This window comes from Diabrotica virgifera, chromosome 1 (assembly GCF_917563875.1).
Source record: "Diabrotica virgifera virgifera chromosome 1, PGI_DIABVI_V3a".
NCBI classification, from domain to species: Eukaryota; Metazoa; Arthropoda; class Insecta; order Coleoptera; family Chrysomelidae; genus Diabrotica; species Diabrotica virgifera.
In genome coordinates, this window is record NC_065443.1 from 173967776 (window position 1) to 173991700 (window position 23925).

The 23925-nt window shown below is 32.2% G+C and overlaps 1 protein-coding gene across 1 annotated transcript; it reads left to right on the forward strand.

Annotated features, from left to right (window-relative positions):
* Nucleotides 1-242: 242 nt before the first annotated feature.
* LOC114340615 (polygalacturonase) lies at nucleotides 243-23925 on the forward strand. Its single transcript, XM_028291387.2, has 5 exons — nucleotides 243-437; nucleotides 10692-10916; nucleotides 18766-18980; nucleotides 20719-21046; nucleotides 23152-23925. The coding sequence occupies exons 1-5, from the start codon at nucleotides 371-373 to the stop codon at nucleotides 23406-23408; spliced, it is 1092 nt and encodes a 363-aa protein (XP_028147188.2). The 5' UTR covers nucleotides 243-370; the 3' UTR covers nucleotides 23409-23925.

The window sequence follows — 23925 nt, forward strand, 5'->3', positions numbered from 1 at the left end:
CTTTGACCCCTTATAACTACCCTCGGCCCCAACTCTGGTTTCCGGCCGTTGGTGAAAGTCATGTACACAACTAATTCAACATATCCCCGTATAGTTTTTCCATATTACTTATCACGCACAAAATCCGCTCCCAGCTCTTAGACTAGGATTTATAGTTATTTTTTCTGACAGCGATATCAATAATTTACATTAAGAAGAGATTAGGAAGATTTTTTTTAGTTTATTTTCAATTGTTCCAAGATAGCTATTTAAATTAAACACTATAATGCACTTATCATATCTTTTGTGATCTATAATACGATAATTCTAGAACTATATAATATCATGAAATAAATCCTGATACTTAAGCTTAATAATAGTCCTAAACATCATGAGAATTCTGCAATTATTGGGAGTTTTTTTCCTGTGCAGTTTTGCAAACGCTTTAAATTTAACAGGTACGTACAAAAATAATTAAAAGCATTATAAAAAAATCTTCTACCTATTAACCATTCATAAAAATCATACATCATTTTTACTATCGTACTCTATTTGACTATTTTACCATCTCTTTGTTTTATGTCAAACAGGCAAACAGATGTATTTTCTCAAAAAAATTGATAGTGTGTAAAATTTTTTTATTAACATTAGCTGAGTACTTTCAGCACATCACGTGCCATTATCAGAGCTTCGTACTATAGGTGTATAAATTCTTCATACAAGAGTAATTGCAAAACAGCATATTAAAAATGGATAGATACTGGGCTAAGCCTCATATCTAGGGCGTAAAGACTCTTTACAATTATTAAAATCACATCTAAATTCTTTTTAAAGGTTGTGATAAATTTAGATGTGATTTTAATAATTGTAAAGGGTTTTTACACCCTATATCTAAGGCTTAGCCCAGTATCTATCAATTTTTAATATGTTGTTTTGCAATTACTTTTCTATCAAGGATTTATGCCTATAGGACGAAGCTCTGATGATGGCACGGAATGTGCTGAAAGTACTCAGCTAATTTTAATAAAAAATTTTTACACACTATGAATTTTTTTGAGAACATACACCTGTTTGACGGTTTGACCTACACTTAAGTGTGTACAAGTCATACAGTATTTTTCAATTCTTTCTTTTATGCATATCTACGTTTTCCCTTATTCTCGGTATTTTAAAATAAATGAATTGAATGTCGACTCGATTCGAGTTCTCTGTTTAACCCAGGTATGACAATACCAAAAGGCACCGTTAGGAAAATATTCCAATTTACGGTTCAGAGAACCTGTATGAATCGAGTCTTTGTACTCTAATACAGAGTATGGAATTAGTAAAATAGAAAATCTACGGTTTCGTTTTGATTTAAATTTGTCTCCTGCCATCCCCCGATAGTACTATTTATAGGTCTACCCGTTGTCAAGGAGGCTCTGCAGAAGGCAAATTTACACCATGACGTCCGTACTTTCTCGGTATAAAATAAACTATTTATACCGCAGTATGTATGGTTAGAATGCCCTCTAACGAGGAATAAGTGAAATGAATGTCGATTCGATTCAAGTTCTCTGTTTAACCCAGGTATGACAATAAGAAAAAGGCACCGTTAGGATAATATTCCAATTTACGGTTCAGAGAACCTGTATGAATCGAGTCTTTGTACTCTAATACAGAGTATGGCATTAGTAAAATAGAAAATCTACGGTTTCGTTTTGATTTAAATTGATTTAAATGGCAGGAGACAAATTTTATACCGAGAAACTACGGACGTGTTGGTGTAAATTTGTCTTCTGCAGAGCCTCCTTGACAACGGGTAGACCTAGAAATCGTACTATCGGGGGATGGCAGGAGACAAATTTAAATCAAAACGAAACCGTAGATTTTCTAATTTACTAATGCCATACTCTGTATTAGAGTACAAAGACTCGATTCATACAGGTTCTCTGAACCATAAATTGGAATATTTTCCTAACGGTGCCTTTTGGTATTGTCATACCTGGGTTAAACAGAGAACTTGAATCGAGTCGACATTCATTTCATTTATTCCCCGTTACAGGGCGTTCTAACCATACTGCGGTATAAATAGTTTATTTTATACCGAGAAACTACGGACGTGTTGGTGTAAATTTGTCTTCTGCAGAGCCTCGTTGATAACAAGTAGACCTATAAATAGTACTATCAAATCAATTTATATCAAAACGATACCATAGATTTTTGTATTTTAAAATAAAAGTTTTTACGGTGTTTGCTATCAGTTGTTTAAAATTTGTAATTGTTGTTTCTTTTTCTTCTATAACAGTGCAGTCACTGAAGGTTTTCACCTCCGATTTCGTTGAACCTTCATCGATTTTCATGAAAATTGGTGAGTAGTTAGGGGATACCTCAAGGAGCAAAAGTGATATGGTGCCAACTTGCCCTTTTACCCTGGGGTGGATACCAGCCCTTCCGGGAATGAAAATTTTAGTATTAAAAATAATACCATAAATCGATAGAGGGACAAATTACACCCAAAATTTGTTATATAAAGTTATTAAGATAAATCAATACTTTTTGTGTTATTAAAGATCAAAGATTTTATTTTTTCGTAAAAAATGCACTTTATAAAGCGGTTTTTCACGTATAATAAACTATAAGCTTTTTTAAAAAAGTTATTATTACTAAAACTGAAGATAATCAAACGCTAAATATATTTCTCGCTTACAAAACTAAACTAATGTTAATTCGAAGTAAGTTATGGGTAATTGAATGTATATATATATATATTTTTTTTCGACAAGTACTTAAATCTAAGTATTCAAGCATAAATAACGGTAAAACGATGCATTTTATAAAATACACTTGCTAAACACTTTTCAAAGTACCTACTTCAGGATACCTATCAAATGAACTCCAGAAGAAGTTAATAGCATCAAAATTAAGAAAGTTATGGTGATTATAAAAAACCCTTTGGATTTTTTAGGAAAAAGTGAAAAATAAAACATACGTCATTTCCACAAAAATTAAAATTTATAGTAATCCATAAAAGAACTTCTTTATATTAGCATAAATAATAATTTAAACAATTTTGACCGATCTCGAATGCATATTTTGAAAATACGATACAATTTTATAAAATCAGAATTTTTAAAAGTATCGTACTTTTCATTTTCTTTTCAAGATAACTCCAAAAATACTCAATATGCGTAAAAATAATATATACCCAAATTTTAGCTTTTTCTTTATAAAATATTATACCTCTTTTACTATTTCTGTAGGGTTAAAAATAATCTAGATAAAAAGCTTAAATTTTGGTGCGAGAACCATGTAACTGGGGCTATTTAACCATCTATATTTAAAAAGGTAAGGGATTTAAAAGATCATTTTAAATGCAGTTTAATAGCCCTTGAAATAAACTTTCAAAATGGTTTTCAGGTGAACCTGATACCCAAAAAATTAACAGAGTCATTAACAAAAAAAAAAACAATAAAATTTTTTCGACAAATTTTTAAACAATAAATTTTGAAAAACTTTTGGGGCATAAATTTTAATGCTTATAACTAGGTCGGGGGCTCATTTGATAGATATTTCTAAGTACTTCGACAAATGTTTAATAAGTTTATGGTATAAAATGCGTCATTTTCCCGTTATTTAAGCTAAATACTTTGATTTGGGTACTAGCCCAAAAAAATATATATTCAATTACCTATAACTCACTTTTAGTAAACAACAAAAGGCTTTTCTAGTAAGGAGTTTATTTCAAATTTTATTAGCTTCAATTTTGGTAATAATAACTTTTTTGTAAAAACTTATAATTTTGAATTATGAAAAATCGGTTTAAAACATGCAATTTTCTCACGAAAAATTAAAATCTTTTAACTTTAATAACTCAATAAGTTTTGATTTATTTTAATAACTTATAACAAATTTTCCTTAAAATTTGTCCCTCTATAGATTTATGGGGTTATTTTTAATAAAATAATTTTCACCCCACAGAAGGGGTGGCATCCACCCCCAGAATAAAAACGCAAGTTAGCACCATGTCACCTTCGTTCCTTGAGATATCCTCTAACCATTAGCAATTTTCATGGAAATCGATGGAGGTTCAAAGAAATCGGAGAAAATACTTTGCTCATATCCACCTTCAGTGACTGCACCAATCTATTTTATATTTTATTTGATTAAAACGAGGAAGACGAAAGCTCTCAGATACAAAGTTAATTACAGTTAAACAATTAAAAAATTGAAATATAAATAATAAACAATATTTTAAATCTAAGACTTTTTTTTCCTTACATTACGCGTCAACCACGCCGGGTTATTAGCGTGTATGGATTGTGTTACAAAATTATGAATTAAAAATAGATTTTAAACATAAAAATAGGAAATTATAAAAAGCCCTAAATATATACAAAGTAAAGTAAAATACTATATTCTTGGTAAAAGGTTGCAGTCTTTGAGGAATGTGAAGATGCTTTTTGTATCACTGTCTTTTCCGAGTGCACTATTTAATGTTGGTGGTATATTGTACTTTTTTCGTTGCACTTTATACTTCGGACACTGCAATAAACAATGTTTTACGATAAGGACCCTTTTACACAAATCACACACAGGTTGATCGGCACGTTGGAGTATGTAGTCATAGGTTAATCGAGTATGGCCAATCCGGAGACGAGTGAAGATTACTTGTTCTCTTCTGTTTTTGAATTGTGGAATTTGATTGTGGGTAATGTCAACTTCGTACAACTTGGTTGGGGAGTCCCTCCATGTATTCTGCCATATTCTAAAAGTATTTTCTTTGAAATAGGCTTTCAGGTCGGTGTGTAGGGTTTTCATGTTCTCTTCTGCGTTTGGGTTATTAGGTGCATTCTTTGCTATTTTGTCTACAACCTCGTTACCTTCGATTCCAGTATGAGATGGTACCCAAATAAAATTAACTTTAATAATCATATCTTCTGCCTGTTTTAGTTCCTTTTTAATGAAAAATAGTAGTGGATGATCAGAATAGAGTTGTTTTAATGCCAATATTGAGCTGAGAGAATCTGTAATAATGATGTTTCTCTTTTTATTTTTGTTAACTATCAGAGCTAATGCTTTTAGAATAGCAAACAGTTCAGCGGAGAACGTTGTTGTATATGAAGGTAATTTAAAAGCTGTTGTGTAATCAGATGAGTATATTGCTGCGCCAGTTCCGTCTTCGTTTTTGGAGGCATCGGTGTAAACTTGGAAGCAGCTACCATATTTGCTTAATATTTTAAGTAATTCTTGATTGATTTGACTTGCAGGCGTTTCTGATTTGTTTAGCCGCAATAAGCTGGTATCAGTAGAGGGAAGGCGAATTGTCCAAGGAGGAGGGGTTTGGATTGCGGAAATATCGTAGGTGTCTGGAAAATGAATACCTATTTTTAATAAGTAAGTTTGTATTCGGTAATAGAAAGGGTGATCAGTTCGATTTCAGTTTTGGAAACAACTTTTAAAGCGGTCAGCGAATACGCTGTGTCTAACTGGATTATCTTGATTAGAGGATACTGCAGCGGCATAAGAAAGACTTAGATATTGTCTTCTAAACGTGAGTGGGATCTCTCCAGTCTCCCAGTATAGAGTTTGTATTGGACTTGTGTGGTGTGCTCCTAAGAAAATTCGAAGACCTGTATTTTGAATCACATCTATTGTTTTTAAGTACGTCTTTTTTGAGGAGTTGTAAACGATTGAGCCATAGTCAAGTTTGGAACGTACTAGAGCCTTGGAGATATGTAGTAATGTAGAAGAGTCGGCTCCCCATTTTTTGTTTGCAAGTGATCGTAATAAATTTATTACAGGCTGACATGTCTTTTTTAAATGTTCTAAATGTGTTTTCCAAGTTAGTTTTTGATCGAGTATCATACCGAGAAACCTAACTTCGTCTACATATTTAACCTGTCCTCCATTTAAGTATAAGTTCTTCAGTTGTATTTGGTGACTTTTCGTAAAACACACTGCTTTGGTCTTAATGGATTTAAATTGAAGTCCACTTGTGAATAACCATTCTTCAATATAATTTATGGCTTTTTGAAAATGGTTATGGATGGTTGTTGGGTTCTTTCCTCTGTAAAGTATAACCAAATCATCTGCATATAACCTAGCTTTTACAGGATGTTTAATTTTTGCGGTAATAGAGTTCACAGCTATAAGAAAGAGAGTTGTGCTAAGGTTCGAGCCCTGTGGTATACCATTGTCTTGATTTCTTGTTGAGGAATATAAGCTATCTACTCTGACTTGAAACTGTCCATTATTTTCTAATAAGTTTGATGTATATTTGAGTATATTACCTCTAATTTTCCATTCGCTAAGTGTTTTTATTATTGAGAATTTCCACACTGTATCGTAATGTTGTTTAATTGCAAAAGCCTCATGTATTTCCGATTCTACGTCAATCAGATTGTCTACAGTAGAACGATGTTTTCTGAAACCACTCTGTTCTGGTATAATTAATTTTTTTGATTCCAGATACCACATTAGTCTGTTATTTATTATTTTCTCTAGCATTTTTCCCATACTACAAGTAAGAGATATTGGCCTATATGTTTCGGGATCTGATTTTGATTTACTTTGCTTAGGAATAGGAATTATTATTGAATTTCTCCACGATTTTGGAAATAAACTTTTCGAGAAGATTAAGTTGAATATGCTGAGTAAGTGTTCTTTAGATGGATAGGTGAGGTTTTTTAGAAAAATAGTGGGTATATTATCTGGCCCAGGGCACGAGTTCTTATACTTTTTTATTACCGCTTCTAATTCATCCATCGATATTGGAAAGTTTATTTCACTATTATTTTGATCTTCATAATCTATGGTATATTTTTCTTCATTTCTTTTGTTCCTTGAGAAATTTGGTGAATAGTTTGCGTCGCTTGAATTTTTTTCATAAACTAATGCCAGTGTATTTGATATTTCCTTGTGGGATTTATATATTATATTATTTTGCTCTAACAGATTTATATATTATATTATTTTGCTCTAACAGATTTATTGACTTGTGTGATTTTGTACCAGATATTCTTTTTACTTTTTTCCATACCGTTGTCATTGGAGTAGAATTGTCAATTGTTGAAACATATGTTTTCCAAGATTCGCGCTTAGCTTTTTTGATAGTGAATCTGGCTATAGCTCTTAATCGTTTAACTTTTAACTACACGCGCTGGCGTATTTTGTACGCCAGATATAAGAATTCTACTGCAAATATATTTAAAAATTTAATTTTTGACCTTGTTTATCTCTCTAACCTATCACTGGAATGTGCTTTACAATTTGGTTTTAGTTTCGTTATAATCGGCGTTCTGGGAAGATCGTAATTTACAGTTTATTATTTGTTGTTTCCCGTGGTGGACAATACACGCGACGATTATATTAATATAAGTCGTAATATAAGTATATATTTCAATTGTTTTTTAGTCATTATGGCACAAAATATATTTTTCTTTATAAACAAACTTTTTCTTCTGTAAAAAATCACATTTAAAAAAATTTTTTATTAGTAATTTTATTTATCATGGAATCCAGTTATTCCATGATTCCACTTATAAATCCCAATTGGCTTACTGAGAAGGAACTCCAAGTATTCACTGATGCCGAACAAGGTTTATAACAAACAACTAAATGTATTTAAAAAAAAATAAACAAATGCGCTCTTTTTAAGTGTATTTTCTTGTGGCGTATAAAGTACGCCACTCGTGTAGTTATGTTATAACTTGATGCGCGGGTAGTTAAAGGTTAAATTCTAAAGAGTTTTGTTCATTTTTTTGTCGTTTGAATTTATTAAACGCTTTTTTGGATTGTTGTATTGCTTGTTTACATTCATGATTCCACCAAGGAACTGGATGGAATTTACTGTTGAAATTAATTTTTCCAATATTTTTGTCTGCTGAATCTATTATTAGTTTTGTAATGAAATCTACCTCTTCGTTCACATTACTATTTTCATTTATGGCATGCAAGTTGCGTTCGATTTGATTTTGAAATTTCGTCCAATCCGCATTTTTTAAGTTCCATTTTGCTTCTGGTAAAGCTGTAGATACTTCCTCGTTATGAATTATAATAGGATAATGGTCACTGTCGTATGGCTCTGGTAATAATATGAAAGCATATGCGTTAATGATGGTTCACATATAGATAAGTCGATAGTAGAACCCTCGCCCGTTCTTATGTCGAAACGGGTATCTTGTCCATCATTAAGTAGATTTAGGCTGAGTTTTTCCAGAAGTACTTCTATTTTTCTACCAAGATGTGTTAATTTTTTTGAACCCCATAATGGACTATGTGCGTTAAAGACCCCGACAATTAATCGTGGAGTAGGTATTTGGTCTAAAAGATCCGATATTTCGTTCTGGTTAAGTTCTTGATTGGGGGGATGTATATTATATGTTACATAAGGAAAAACTAGTTACGTCTTTGATTCTGACTGCAATTGCCTCAATGTTTGTTTCTAGTGGTATTGCTGTGCTATTAATGTCGTCCTTTGTGTATATGGCTACTCATCCACTGGCTATTTTAGCATGTTGTCGATTTTTAAAGAAACAATTAAAGTTTTTTAGTTTATGTGCAGTGTTGTTTTTAAAATTAGTTTCTTGTAAACATAGAATCATTGGTCTGTATTTTGAGATTAGTATTTGCAACATTTCTAAATGGGTGTAATACCCATTCAGATTCCATTGAATTAAACTAGTGAATGATATTGTTATTTTAATATGTGTCCGTAGAGGTGTCGCTTTCTGGTTCGGTATGGAAGTCTGGATCAATCTGTCGTAAAATTTTGTTTCTTATTCGGGTGCATCTACTTTTAATTTTTCGGTCAATTAGTTTAGGGTAAATTTTTGTCAGTAGATCTGTGACTTCAGAAATTTCATTGGTATACATTTTTGCAATGCTTATTGGGTCGGAGAAGCCTGTACAATTTTCGAAGAAATCTATTAGTTGATCATAGCTTAAGGGATAACTGGAATTTTGGTCTTCAAATAATTCTTCTGTAGGTTTCAGTATTTCCTCTAACGTCTTTTTTGGTATATTGCCTTGGTTTAATTTAGTCTTTTTCTCTTTGTTTTTTGGTATTTCAAAAGCATGTTCTGATGAAGGAGTTGGGGAACGCTCAGAAACTGTGCGTTTTTGTGATATTTGATCTGTTTCTATTTGGTTAGTTTGGAGCTCTGTGCTTAGTGTTTCCTTTTGCATAACTTGATCGTTAAGTTCGGTTTGATTTTGTGGAATGACATTAGTTACTTCTTGAGTCGCCTGATTGTTACTATTTTCAATTGAGTTCTCACCGGATTTTGTATTGTGAGGAATTGAAGTGGTGTCGCCTGATACAGATGCCTTTGCTGGGCAGTCTTTTGCTGAATGCTTGGTATTTTTGCATATTGGACAAGTCTGGTTGCCTACAGATATCCATATTCTATATGATGTTTCCTCATGGGTGATAAGAAAAAATCGGGTAAGGTATGGTTGGTTAAAGGGGATATATAGGTTTGTCGCCTGAAGCTTAATATATGCTGGAACTCAGGACTGGAAGTCCCTATACGGAGAAATGATAAGGGTGACAATAGGTTGACACCAAATGCTTGCAATTCGGATTCTAAGATTGAGTGTGGAATAGATGGACATACGCCTGAGAGTACTGGTCGTTGACTGGGTGTGATTAGTCGACGTGCTTGTAAGAGTTGTTGATTAACTTTAACAGAAAATAATATTGATTGGTCGAATAATTTGGCTTAAACTGTGAAGGTAATCTTCAATTTTGGTGTTGTCAATTGCGTCGAACACAATTGCTTGGTTACGTGATGGAAATACATTAGCGGTTGGTTGTCTGGTTGCGGAAGAGTAGCTTTTAGGTTGTTGAGATTGGTGGTCTGGTGTAGAACTAAGTTGAGTTGACGTATATGAGGATGCCATGATGTAGAAATTGATATTTTGTATGCCAAAATATCAATTATTTGGGGCCAGCAAATACTGGCCTATTTTTGAGGTCGTCTATAATATGTATTTAAATAAAGTCACCTTACCAATGTTTATTGATAAAACAACACATTCACAAAACGCGTTTTTAACTTTTGCAAAAACTGTAAGCGAATATTAATTAGAATTTAACGTCTTTACTCTTTGGCTGCTATGATAAGACTCCCTCTAAGACTTTTCGTTAAACGAAACTGCTTTCTGGCTGCATCCTGAATATCCGACTTTTACAATTTATAATCACTAAGACGACGAATATAGAAGAAAGCAGAAAGGATACGGTAACGTATCTACTTTCTTTTCGTTTTAGAAAAGGACCGAAAAACAGTTTTAAGCACCTACTCAAAAATCTGAGTAAAGATAAAAAAGGGGAAAGGCAGTTTTTGTTTTTATTTGATTCAGAGTATATTTGATTACTTTCTTATACAATTTTTGTATTAATTTCCAATCGGCACCAGATTGACTTTTTAAAATAGATAAATTAAAAGTTGATAACTATTAAATTAAATAATAAATCGTATTTTACATGTTTCTCTATTTTTAGCTACCTATTCTATCCGCTATTCTGTTCTAACTTAACGTAAACATTTAGTTTGACTAAATTTATAAAAAAATGTAAAATTTAATGATTTTGAAGTTGGAAATCGAAATATCAAACGTAACGCTTGTTCAATTAAATTTTGGCTTATTCGACTCAGATAATAAAGCCGATAAATTACTAAAATGTGAAATAACTGGTTTACTAATCTTCGTAATTGTTTCTTCAGCAAGTTGCACAATTAGTAAATTCCAGGATGTTAATGCCGTAGTTAGCCAATGCAAATCTGTAAACGTTGGAAGCTTTGAAGTACCTGCTGGTCAAACCTTAACACTGCATTTACAAGCTGGTACTACTCTGTCTTTTAATGGAAACATCGATTTTGGTTATAAAGAGTGGGATGGGCCTCTTATGTGGATTAAAGGAGATGGAATCACGGTACAAGGATCAAGCAGTAAGATATAAATATAAAATACACATTATTTTAACATTTTAATTATATTTTAATCAAATTATAATATCCTCATCCCCTGTGACAGACATAAGCAATTGAGCCCATCAGAATCAAAACCTGCTAAATCCAAATTTTTCGTTCTGCTAAATCCAAACTAAAAGTACAAATTTCTGAAGATGTAAGGGACATGCACAAAAATGACCAATTAGTGTGCTATTTTATGATATTTATTGAGGCTCCTTCGATTAAGAAATACCGAATACTTTTTGGAAAATTTAATTTTTAATGTTTTTTTAGCCTCCTGACAAAATTTCAAAACATCGATTTAGCAGGTTTTGATTCTATAAGCCTCAATTAGAAATTATATATTAAAGTATCTATTTATATTCAGTTATTTTCTGAACCACAAAACTAAATGAAAGTTAAAAAAGTATAAACATTTTCAATTTCTTTGCAACCTGAAAATCCATATCCTAGTTAAATTGCAGAGTGCACGAAGAGTCTATGATACCGGTTTCGGGGCTTTTTTGCCCAACATCAGTAGTCCCATATCCTCTTAAATGAAAGTTATTGTCATTTTGGATAACTTAACAAAGGGCTTTGTAAATTATGTAAATGTTTTGACAAAAAACTATTCTTTCTGATTACTACCTTTGACATCAAGATAAATTCTTTTTTACTTATTGATAAACTTATTATTAACAAATGTGAATATTGTTAAGTTACAATTAGTATTGGATATAAGCATGTGTGCTTGTTGTATAAAAATTTCAAGTCAATCGAAATCAAAATGTGTTCAACGTAGCAAAAAATTAACTACTAAATTTACTATACCCTGCTTTTAACCAGGAGGAGTCAACTCAAAAGACGCCCAATAATCACTAGAAAAATCACCAAATATATCTTCTCTTTTGGTTGATCATGCCGGCCTTCGACTGTAATTCATAAATATTACATTGTACTATGGTTTGTTTTTAAACCAAGTGGAGTAAACTAAAAAGACCGATTCACACCCAAGAAAGTTACTAGAAAAGTCACCAAATACATCTTCTCTTGTGCTTGATCATATCGGCCTTCGACGGTAATTCATAAATATTATATTATACCTAATACTAATACGTCGCTAAAAAGTTCGAAAAACAACTGTTTTTTTTTATATAAAATCAGACTAAAAATCTAAAAATTAAAGGAATAACGCAGAAAATACAAAAATCGCTGATATAAATTACATAATTAACCTATGAAATGCCAATAATGTCAAAATTCCATAAATGTCATTAGTGTCAAGATTTCATAACAGTGGAGTAAACTTGCCTGAGGTTGGACCAATGACAAACAAGCATTACGGAGCGGTAAATTTGAATTACTCGTCCTGGTTTTAAAACAAACCATAATACGTCGCTAAAGAATTCTAAAAACAACCGTTTTTATATAAAAGCAGACTACTACTCTAAAATTAAAGAAATAACGCAGAAAACACAAAAAATCACCAATATAACTTAATTAACCTATGAAAGGCCAATAGTGTTAAAATTTCATAAATGTCAATAGTGTCAAAATTTCATCACCGTGGAATAAACTTGCCTGAGGTTGGACCAATTGCAAACAAGCATTACAGCGCGGCAAATTTGAAATGCTCCTCCTAGTTTAAAAACGGGGTATAGACAGTTGTGACTTAGGATCAGTGAACCGAGTCTTGGATATCATTCTTTTTTACACTGTCGCCATTAAAAATTGACCGGAAAATTATATATTTTTACATTTTTCCAATATTTTAGATCATTATGTCGCAAAGACATTATGAAAAAAATATAGAGGTGTCTTAGTTTAGGTTATCAAAAACTCCTTATTAATTTAAGTTTTATGGTTCAGAAAATATTTTATATGAGGTGGATTTCAGACAGTATTCTTTTTCTCATGATCATCTTTCAGTGCGTCACAGTTTTTCGATTTTTTCTAACGCATTAAATTGTATGTGACAGAAAAAAGGCACGTCCGTGATTACAGATATTTACAACATTTATTCTAGTTATTCTAGTTGTCGATAGATGGCGTCGTAATAAAAAATAATAATTTTTTTTAATTAGATAATAATATTACAAATATAATTTATAAGACTATACAAATCAAAGGAAATACCATTTTATAAATGCAAGAAACACATTTGATTTGTTTTCATTCCAAATTGAAAATAAAATGTGACAACTGTCAGATTTAGCTAAAATGTCATGTTAGAATAAATGTCATAAATGTGTATTATCACGGACTTACCCTTTTTCCTATCATTTGTTACGCACTGAAAAATGCTCATGAAAAGGACAATATTATTTATTGTACCTATATTATTCTTTTTGAGTTTTGGCACATATCTTAAAATTCGTTTCGTTCTATTGTTCATTATTTTATAACTGTTATGGCATTTTTCAGTAAAATGTATAGAAGTAATAAGTCTGGATCCCGCGTATGAAAAAAAGTTGATTAATAGCAAGCTGAAAATTTATTAATAGCTTAAGGGTGTCTAGTCGGACAAACTTTGATATATGGGAACACTGGAACAGGGAAAGTTTTAACTGTGGAACAGGTTAAAAATGTGGATTGGTCAGACCACGAAAACAGCACGTATTTTGTCCGACAGAACAGACTTAAACTCTTCGAACAGAGATTAAACTCTCATGCAAAAATCAGACTGCTATTTATCACCAAATGGGCGTATTAATGAGCTGAACATGTAGAATATGTCAAATGACAGGAATTATGACAGGTGATAAATAGCAGTCTGATTTTTGCATGAGAGTTTAATCTCTGTTAGGAGAGTTTAAGTCTATTCTGTCGGACAAAATAAATGTGCCGTTTTCGTGGTCTGACCGTTCCAAATTTTTAACCTGTTCCATAATTAAATCTGCCCCTGTTCTAGTGTTCCCATATATCAAAGTTTATCCGACTAGACACATTAAAGGCAATAACAAATTTTCAGCTTGCTATTAATCAACTTTTTTTTCATCCGCAGGATCCAGACCTATAAGTAAAATAAAATTATATTTCCTATGTATCCTTTTGATGAGTAATTGTTTATCGAGATTATTTCATTCATAGAGATTCTCAGTAGTAATTGCACAAGAGCTCTAAAGTTATTGAATTTTTCCCGAGTGACACTTTGACAGTTTTAATTAAAGGGAGTGAAATTATGTCAAAGTATCACGAGGCCAAAAATTCTATATTAACTTTAGAGATCGAGTGCAATTTGTTGAGATTATTTCATGAATAAAACTGTTCAAAACCAAAATTTTATTGTAATTTATTTATGTAAGTAAAAATTAGTACAATTAAACACACAGTTGTTATAAATATTTGACGGTTGAAAGTCACCACTTTTATAATTTTTAATACATTAATTGTCATTAATGTCACTGAATGTATTTTTTCGTGGCAACGAAGGGCATCTGACGTAATAGACTTGACGACGGGACATCATCAAAAATTATCAGTTTAATTTTTATTTCTGTAGCTTTCTATTGGTCAGAATCTCCTATGAATGAAATAATCACCAATAGATAGCCACAAAACTAAAAATTAGAGCGGTAATTTTTTGGATAATTTCCTGTCGTGAAGTATGACGTCAGATGCCCTTCGTTGCTACGCAAAAATGAACATTCAGTGACATTAATGACAATTAATGTTTTACAACTTGTCAAAGAGAACACAATAAACAGGTTTAGCAAATATGCAGGTGAAGATATCAATAAACTATTAGTTCAAATGATTTAAAAAACAGTTTTATTCATGAAATAATCTTACCGAATTACTCTCGAGCTCTAAAAAATTAGCAATTTGTTTTGCCCTCGTTACACTTTGACATAATTTCACTCCCCTTCGGGTCGTGAAATTAAAACTGTCAAAGTGTCACGGGATACAAATCGATAATTTTAGAGCTCTCGTGTAATTGCTACTGAAAATTTTTTGCTTATTTAAATATCCAATGAGATCTATATATTTTAGGTCAAGTATAAAAATAACCAATTACAGCAACATTACACTGATAACAGACCCCATGGTATGTTTTCACTTCGTTACTACAGATACGCATGAATGTCAATTTTGACCTTTCACATAAATTAATATAAATTCAACATGTCACGATTTGGTTGCGATAATGATCAGACAATAAAGGAATTTATGGAGTCAAATACATCCAGAAATACTGTGTGCAGTAATACATTTAAAAAAAATAGGGAACTGGCAAAAAAATGGGGTTCAAGAGCAGCAGCTCATAAAGATTACATAGTCCAGACTGTCTCGTCGCCCCCGTTAGGTAAATTATTCCGATTCGATTTTTTTGCAAAAACTTATTCAAAAAGAGGTCCTTATAACCAATCTACAGGGTGCCAGGCGGTACCGTGGTTAAAAAATTGATTAAAAAATTTTATCTACTCCATGTCATATTATGTATAAGTTTTTAGTTTCTGAAAACTGTCATTATAAATATCAGTGCGTGAAGGGTTTAAAGTGTGCCTAAAGTAACAATGTATTTTAAATGGGATTTACTTTTTCGCACACTTTCAGTGGGTTTTTTGGCACACTTTCATATAATCAAATATCCTTAATTTTCGCGTTGTCATGGTGATGACAATATGAGCAATGACTTACAACAAAATTTTTGACAGTTTTGTGGTTTGAAAGTAGTTAGGATTTTTAAATGTCAAAGTACTAAAAATATAGAGTACTCGCTCCGTTGTCGCTCGTGCTCTAAAAATTGCGTGCGTTCGCAAAAAAGCATACTTCACGAACTGTTTCATAAATAACTATTTTTAAAGAAATTTACAAAAAACATTTTTTTCACTTGGAACAAATTTTCATTAGATCGTTTGGGTCATTCCGAGCAAAAAAGGTCTCTTATGATTTTTCTCTAAAATTAATTGTTGTCGAGTTGCACGCGATTTAAAATTTAAAAAATGCGAAAAGGGCCATTTTTAAGGCTTAATAACGGTTAAAAATATCTATTATGAAAGTCAGAACGTGACCAAATCAAAGTTTGAAGCGCCCTTTACAAGATACTGAAGAAATTTTTGTGATTCTATTATTACTAAGATGTGATTTTTAATTATTTACAATGAGTGCTAATTGCGTATTAGGCGGCTGTCAATAGTGAGTGCAAAAGAGATGCACCATTCCGGCCGTCCAATGGTGAATCTCATTCGCACTCACATTGACAGCCGCCTCAATACACGCTTAGCACTCATTGTTGATAATTAAAAAATAGCATCTTAGTAATAAAATAAGGACAAACATTTCTTTAGGATCTTATATAGGGGGCTAATCTTTGAATTTATCAGTTTCCGACTTTCATAATAATTACTTTTAACCGAGTTGTTAAGCCTTGAAAATTGTTATTTTCGGGTTTTTCAAATTTTAAATCGCATCTAACTCGACAAAAATTAATTTTAGAGAAAGATCATAAGTGACCTTATTTGCTCAGAATAACCCAAAGTATCCTAAAAAATGTGTCTGAAGTGAAAAAATTAGTTTTGTGAATTTATCTAAAAAAATTGTTTAAACATTTTGTCGACCACGCTACCGCCTGGCCCTGTGGGTTTATTAAAAGGACCCCTTTTTTAGTAAGTTTGTGCAAAAAAAAATCGAATCTGAATAACAGGGCCAACAGGCCACAACAACGCTAACTCCATAAAACCTTACTGAAATATTGACTAAAAAAATCACAACCTAATTATTAACAGCATTCGTGAAATTACATCGTATTGTAACTAACACCTCTGGGTCTTCGTTTAGTAGTCTTCGAATTGTTCATTTACTAATTGTACCATTAACACTAGAAGCACCAGAGCGGTCATTTTGACTGCTTTTTATTTTTGACCCTCTGCTTTACTTATTCCTATTTGTCTTAGAAAGTTGATAATTTAGGACTTTTCCTAGATCTATTTGAGGATTATAATTCGTCCTTTACAGGTACTTAGTGTAATTACTTTTTGAGATGTGTTAATATATACCTAGAAGCACCAGGGCGGTCATTTTGACTGCTTTCTATTTTTGACCCTCTGTATTACTAGTTATCCATAGTTATTGTAGAAACTTCATAATTTAGGACTTTGCTACATCTATTTAAGGATTACATTCACAGGTAGGTACTTAGTGTACCTAATTACTTTTTGAATATGTTGATGTCTACCTAGAAAAAATGCGGTCCTTTTTACGGAGGAGAAGTACCAGATCAGAGCGATGGTCAACAGAAAAATTTGCACTTGCGTCGGCAATATGGAACCTATTTACAGAACATTGTATATTTTGCTATACCTACAACTAAATAAAATATATCGACGAACAGATTTTTCCCACAAAGGCAATATGTCACTTCACCCAGTAGGTATATGGCGTATAAACCCGATAAGTTTGGAATCAAATTCTAGCTTACAGCTAATGCCTAGTCCAAATATTTATTGCACGGATTTCCTTATATACGGAAAGATGAACAACGACCAGACAATCAACTTTTAGGAGAACATGTAATTAGCCGTCTAATGGGCCCATTTATGAATAAAGGAAGAAATGTCTCGACACATAAAGAGAATTACGAAAGAAGGCTACCAGCAGTACTGGAACAATAAACCGAGCAAGAAAGGACATTTCTCCGTCAAAAAAAAAAACGAACAGAGGGAATTGTACGAATTAAAAATTTTTATACACGAAGACTTGAGCTAACAAATTTTTTTAATATCTTAGAAATGGTAGGAATAAATGCTTGGGTTCTATATAAGGAAGTTACTGGTTGTCAAATATCTAGGCAAACTTTCCTACTTCAGTTAACACAAGAATTGCGACAAGATCATATTATGACTAAGGGCAGGACAACATCAACGGATAAAAATCAGAGATACAACACGTCAATCAAATAATAATAAACGTAGGCAGTGACAAAAGCTATAGTATCTTGGACATGTGATGCGGAGCGAAAAGTATGGCATCCTGCGACTCATAATGCAAGAAGAGGTAGATGGCAGAAGAAGCATCCGAAGAAGACGAATTTCATGGCTGAGGAACCTGAGAGAATGGTTTGGATGCAGCTCAAAACAACTATTTAGAGTTACTGACCCAAAAATTAAAATAGCTATGATGATAGCCAACATCCGTAGCGGAGATAGCACCTGAAGAAGAAGTGGCAAACAGGGAATTGCATAAAAAATAAAACATGTGAAATTTGTCATATACCTATGTAAAAAATTTGTGTGTTGTTAAAAATTATGCATAAATAATTAAATAATTTATTTAAATTAACAAAATATGTCTTTTATTAGTTGGTATTAATTCAATATAGGTTTTTTTCAAGTAAAAAAGGATACGAAAACGACTGGCGATATAAAATTCTAATACCCGTCATCTTGACCACTCCGGTGCTTCTAGGTATGTAAAAATGTTGGTGCTTCTAGTGTTAAATAAATAATTTTGTATTTGTATTTATTTCAATAAAAAGAAAAAAAAATTTCTTTCGAATAACCTTCGAACAAATAAATCCTCAAAAATGTAATACAAATTTTTTCAAGCTTGTTGCTTATTCGAAACTTGATTCCAAGCAACAAGCTTCTGAAATTTGTTATTAAATCTTTTCGCACAATTATCAATGTCCTCGGGTTGTCACTACTGATAAGCACGCGCTGGTTAATCTTTTTTAAACATACATACATAATAAATAATTCTTGTGTATATATCGATACAGGTCTGTCTAGACACAGTGTTTAGACATACGAGTATTCCTTTTGATAACGGTTATTACAAAAGCTTCTGTAAAAAAAAATGATATCCCCGCTTAAGTAATTGCAGTATAGCCAGTCACTTATTCCAGGTCATTTATTAAATGGTCGTGGAGAGCTTTGGTGGGACGGGCATGGTGACCACAGCAATAAGAAAAAACCTCAATTCATGTTAATTCAGGCCACTGGTAACTCAGTTTTTAAATACATTAAGGTAAAGAACTGTCCACATACATGTATTGGTATTTCGGATTCTCATGATCTCACTCTTGATCACTGGACTATCGACAGCAAAGATGGAGACACAGTAAGTTGAATTTTTTATTCATAACGCAGCACTTGAGTATTTTATTAGTTGTCACCTAAACATATTTTAAAGAGTGTACGTGTACAGCCTTTTATCTTGTTTTGAAACCATTTTTTTTTGTGGTGTTTCAACATTTATCGAATATATTGTTGGAAATAAAATCAAATTATAAAATAAAATCCTTTAATTGCATTATCAATAAGGGGAAACCTTTTCAGTTTCACAACTAGAACTTTAAATTTTGTATCTTTTTAAATTAAAAGTTACTTCTGTACTGCTGTGAGAATATACGATTTTAACACTTTGAACATACCATATTGCTTTCATAGGTAGGCGTACTTAAGAAAATTGCTATTAGAAGATGTTTTAGGCCTATTATTAGTATTGAGTTATGGTTTTCCAAATATACGGGGACACTGGCTGTATTGATAGTAGCCACCAACTACGACGACAAACAATTAAGCAATAGCGTTCACCGAGTGCGTTCCCACTTATTTGTCTACGCAAGTGGACAACATCGCCAATAGTGTCACCGTACACTTGACCGTATATTTGAAGTTATTTATAACAGAACTGTTAAGAGTTCAACTAGAAAAACAAATTTCAAGTAGAGATCAGATAAATGGCAGGGCTTCTAAATTCTAAAGAAATAAATCTACAACAGTAGCAATTTTTGCCATTAAACTTTGTCTCCGCCAAAGCAACATACCGCAACTTACCGCAACAGCAACATGAAAGTTGGCTGTTGTTGTAGTATGTTACACTATGTTTATGTCGCAGTTGGAGTATGTTGTGTGTTTCCATTTTCGGCGGTAAAGATAAAAGGAAATCTTGCAACATTGTGCAACAGCGACAAATGTTAATATCAATGTGGATGGCTTGCAGTTATGGATGCAAAAAACCTACCGGTTATAGCCTAAAATCGGTCTTTTTACTAAGCAATAATGGGTTTTTTCGGTTTTTTTTTTGTCCCGATTCTAAACGGTTTTTCCTTTTTCAAGTAATAACCGGTGAAAAACCGGATAAGTTCAAAAATAATGAATTCAGAGAAAAATTGTTGAAAATTTTCACGTACGCCCATGCTAAGAAGAAATTTTAAGTTGACCAAAACCGAGTTGACAACACTAATGACAGATTTTTGTACAGATATCGATAGATATCGATTCGAATGTAGTACCGCAAACTAAAATGCAATGTAAATGTAACCTATTGGGTATTGACTATTGATAAAAACTGAACACCGGTTTTTGAAATAATCAGTTTTTTTGACCGCTTAAAACCGCCAGGTTAAACTGTAAGAAAAATAAACCAGTATAACCGAAAACCGGTGTTTTGTCAATAACCGCCTTCCCTACTTGTGGTTAGTCGTAGTGGCTAGTTGTTGACAGGTTCGAACTGTTTGTTCTGTTTTATTTATGAATTTGGTTATTAAAATGGTATTTAAATGGACTCTAAAAGTCTGCATTCATATAAATATACATACAAAAATCTTTAAATGAAAGAGAGGAATAGAAACTTTATCAAAATTAATATAAATATACTAATATAACGGAAAAGTTAAGAAAAATTATACAAATCTGTAACTATTTGAGTAGATAAGACCACTTCTGTGACTTTTTCTTATTTTTGTCGGTCTTTAGTTAGTACCTAACCTTGTGGTGCACTGCATAATAGGAATAGATTTTTGTTTTTTATTTATTTTCTTATTTCAAATACTAAATGATATTTTTTCCTCTAGAAAGGAGGAGCTAATACCGATGGTTTTGATATTGCAAAATCCTATAAAGTAACGATCAAAGATACTAATGTATGGAACCAGGATGACTGTATCTGTGTAAATCAAGGTCAACATTTGATATTTCAAAATATTCATTGCATTGGGGGACACGGTTTGAGTCTTGCAGCAGGAATGTGGAGCACGTATGAACTGAACACTATTTACAACGTAACTTTTAAAGACTCAATTGTGGAAAATTCACGTAACGCTATTCATATTAAAACTATACCAGAAAATAATAAAAAGGGGGAAATCTCCCTCATAACCTACGATAATATAAAGCTTATAGGTAAGTCGATAAAATTACTCTTAATATATTTTTTTTGTAATTTATTTGATATTATTGGCAGCTGAGACAAAAGTAAGCATATTCATTATTATAATTATTTATTATAATATACTAATTATTAATAGAAGGGGATATAACCTGTAAGTATTCTCATAGTGAAATACATTCAGAAATTCCAAACATTTTTCTCTACATGAAGGGCTTTAAGCCTCCTTAAAGGTCAGTGACTATGAATATTTGGGTTACAAAAAGCACTTACAACTAATTTAAGAACAACGCTATGGCAACTAATCATATATAGAGGTAGTAGGCAGGGAGACATCATACTAAACTATTCATCTCTTGGGTAGATATGCTTCTTTTCATGAGCATTTTTCAGTGCGTCACAAATGATAGAGAAAAAGGTAGGTCCGTGATAATATACATTTTAGTGACATGACATTTTAGTTAAATCTGACAGTTGTCAAATTTTAGTTGCAAATTTGGCATAAAAACAAATCAATTCTGTTTATTGCATTTATAAAATGGTAGTTTCTTTGATTTGTATAGTCTTATAAATTGTACAGATTATATTCGTAGATATATTATATAATTCTAAAATAATTTTTATTTCGATTATAGTGCCACCTATTGACAAATAGAATAAAAGTTATAAATGTCACCAACGAAATGTAATCACCGACATGCGTTTTTTTTTCTGTCACATGCAATTTAACGCGTTAGAAAAAAATCAAAAAACTGTGACGCACTGAAAGATCCTCATGAGAAAAACGTTAGTTCTATTATAAACAATAATTGGGAGAATATTGGAGTCAACATCAATGCAGAGTGTCTCAAGAACTTGAAATTTGCAGACGACATAGTCTTTATTGCAGACCGCGTAGATCATGCCTGCCAAATTCTTCAAGGTATTTAGAGCTCTTGTACACGAGTTGGCCTTAAAATTAACTTTTCCGATACAGAATACCTGATCAACTTGTACTGGCCAAAAATATCTTAACTAATGGCACGCAAACTTAAAAAGTAGTATAGAAATATCTGAGCCACCAGATTCCTTACTGCAGATCAGGCAGATCATGCTTGCCAACTTTTTCAAGGCATTTAGAGTTCTTGTACACGAGTTGGCCTTAAAATTAACTTTTACGATACACAATATGACCAACCTTGTACTGGCCAATAGTATCTTAACTAATGGCACGCAAACTGAACAAGTGTACAGGTATAAATATCTGGGCCACACGATTAAATATGGGAAGAGATAAATAAACAACAGAGTTAAACAGGAGAGTAGGTATATTCTCCTGCCTCCTGAGAATATTCGTGCTATTCTCCGGAGAATACCAATATTCTCCTGAGAATAGCAATACATATTGGCATGGGCGGCTTAGGGAAAACTGAGAGAATCCTTTATATTAGATGTTTCCATGTGCTTAAAAGGAAGGTCGTTGATCAAGGTGTACTCCCACTTCTAACGTATGGAAGAGAAACATTAACACTTAACAGAAAAGTAATAAATAAAATAGAAGTGTTATAGAGACCACTGGAGAAGGAAATGTTGAATATATCCCATATAGAGAGAGTTTCAAATAACATGGTGTTACGGTTAAATATGTTAGGAGAAAAACTGGTGTTACGGACGTTTAAATAATTACAACGCTGAAATGGAACTGGGCGCGATATATTATCATACTTAAAGATGGAACATGCACAAAGAAAATTTTAGAATGAAAACCTAGACACGATTATAGAAATCTAGGCGTCCTCTAAGAAGGTGGTCGGACGACATCAAGCGCATCCAGCACATCTGGATTCGGGGTGCTCGTGCTCAGGTTGACCTTCTTCAATTTTCAGGTGTCAATTTTCTTGGTTTTCCACAATTTAAAATATCTATACTGGTGTTACATCTAAACCCATTTTCACAATAAAATTTATAAAACAAAACTTCAAAAACTGTCAAAGCCTCTTTTAAATAGTATATTATTAGAATTGAAGTATAAAATCTCATAAACATGTTCATTTTGAGTACATATATGGAATCAGTTTAACTGAAAAATATAGAATGTGAGTTACGAAGTTCTTATTCATCATTTATTTGCTTGTTCTAGGAATCTCATATTACGCCATTAACGTACAAGAAGACTACACCAATGATGGACCAACTGGGCACCCTCTTGGAAACATCCCCATTAAAAACTTAAAAATAAATAACGTCTATGGAACGATGACAGGTTCAAACTCAGTTAAAGCTTATATTCTTTGTGGAAGTGGAGGCTGCTCGAACTGGAACTGGTCCAACATTAATGTTTCAGGAGCTGCTAAGTCAAACTCTTGTAATTTTACACCAAATGGATTTAACTGTTAACTAAACCTTATATTTTTACAAATAATATTTACATATTTTAAAATTCATCAAAAACTCCTACAGTAGTCATTATGCCAAACTAAAGAGATAATAGATAATAAATTGGTGGTTTTCGAAGAACTGAATTATTATGAGCTCTATGTAACATATTTTAACACGTTGACGGACAGTGCGTCGAATGTATAATCAAGTGTTGTGACACTATAATATGTATTTTGCAAAGTAGGATAGGGAAAAATGCAACGTCTATAGACTTTGTGTCACATTACGTCAATGGAAATTAGACGTCTATAGACGTTCTGTCCGTCAACGTGTTAAATATAAATAGCTATTTTCATAGTTGAGTACATAGAGTACCGTATTTTTTGAATACATTAAAACAGTGTACATTGATAATACAATACAATGTTAATCAAAATTCCTTTCAAACAAAAAATAAATGCCGTTTTAAAATATCATCATATTATAATAAATAAGCTGAATACACAGATAATTATATGTATTGTTGTTTCTGAAA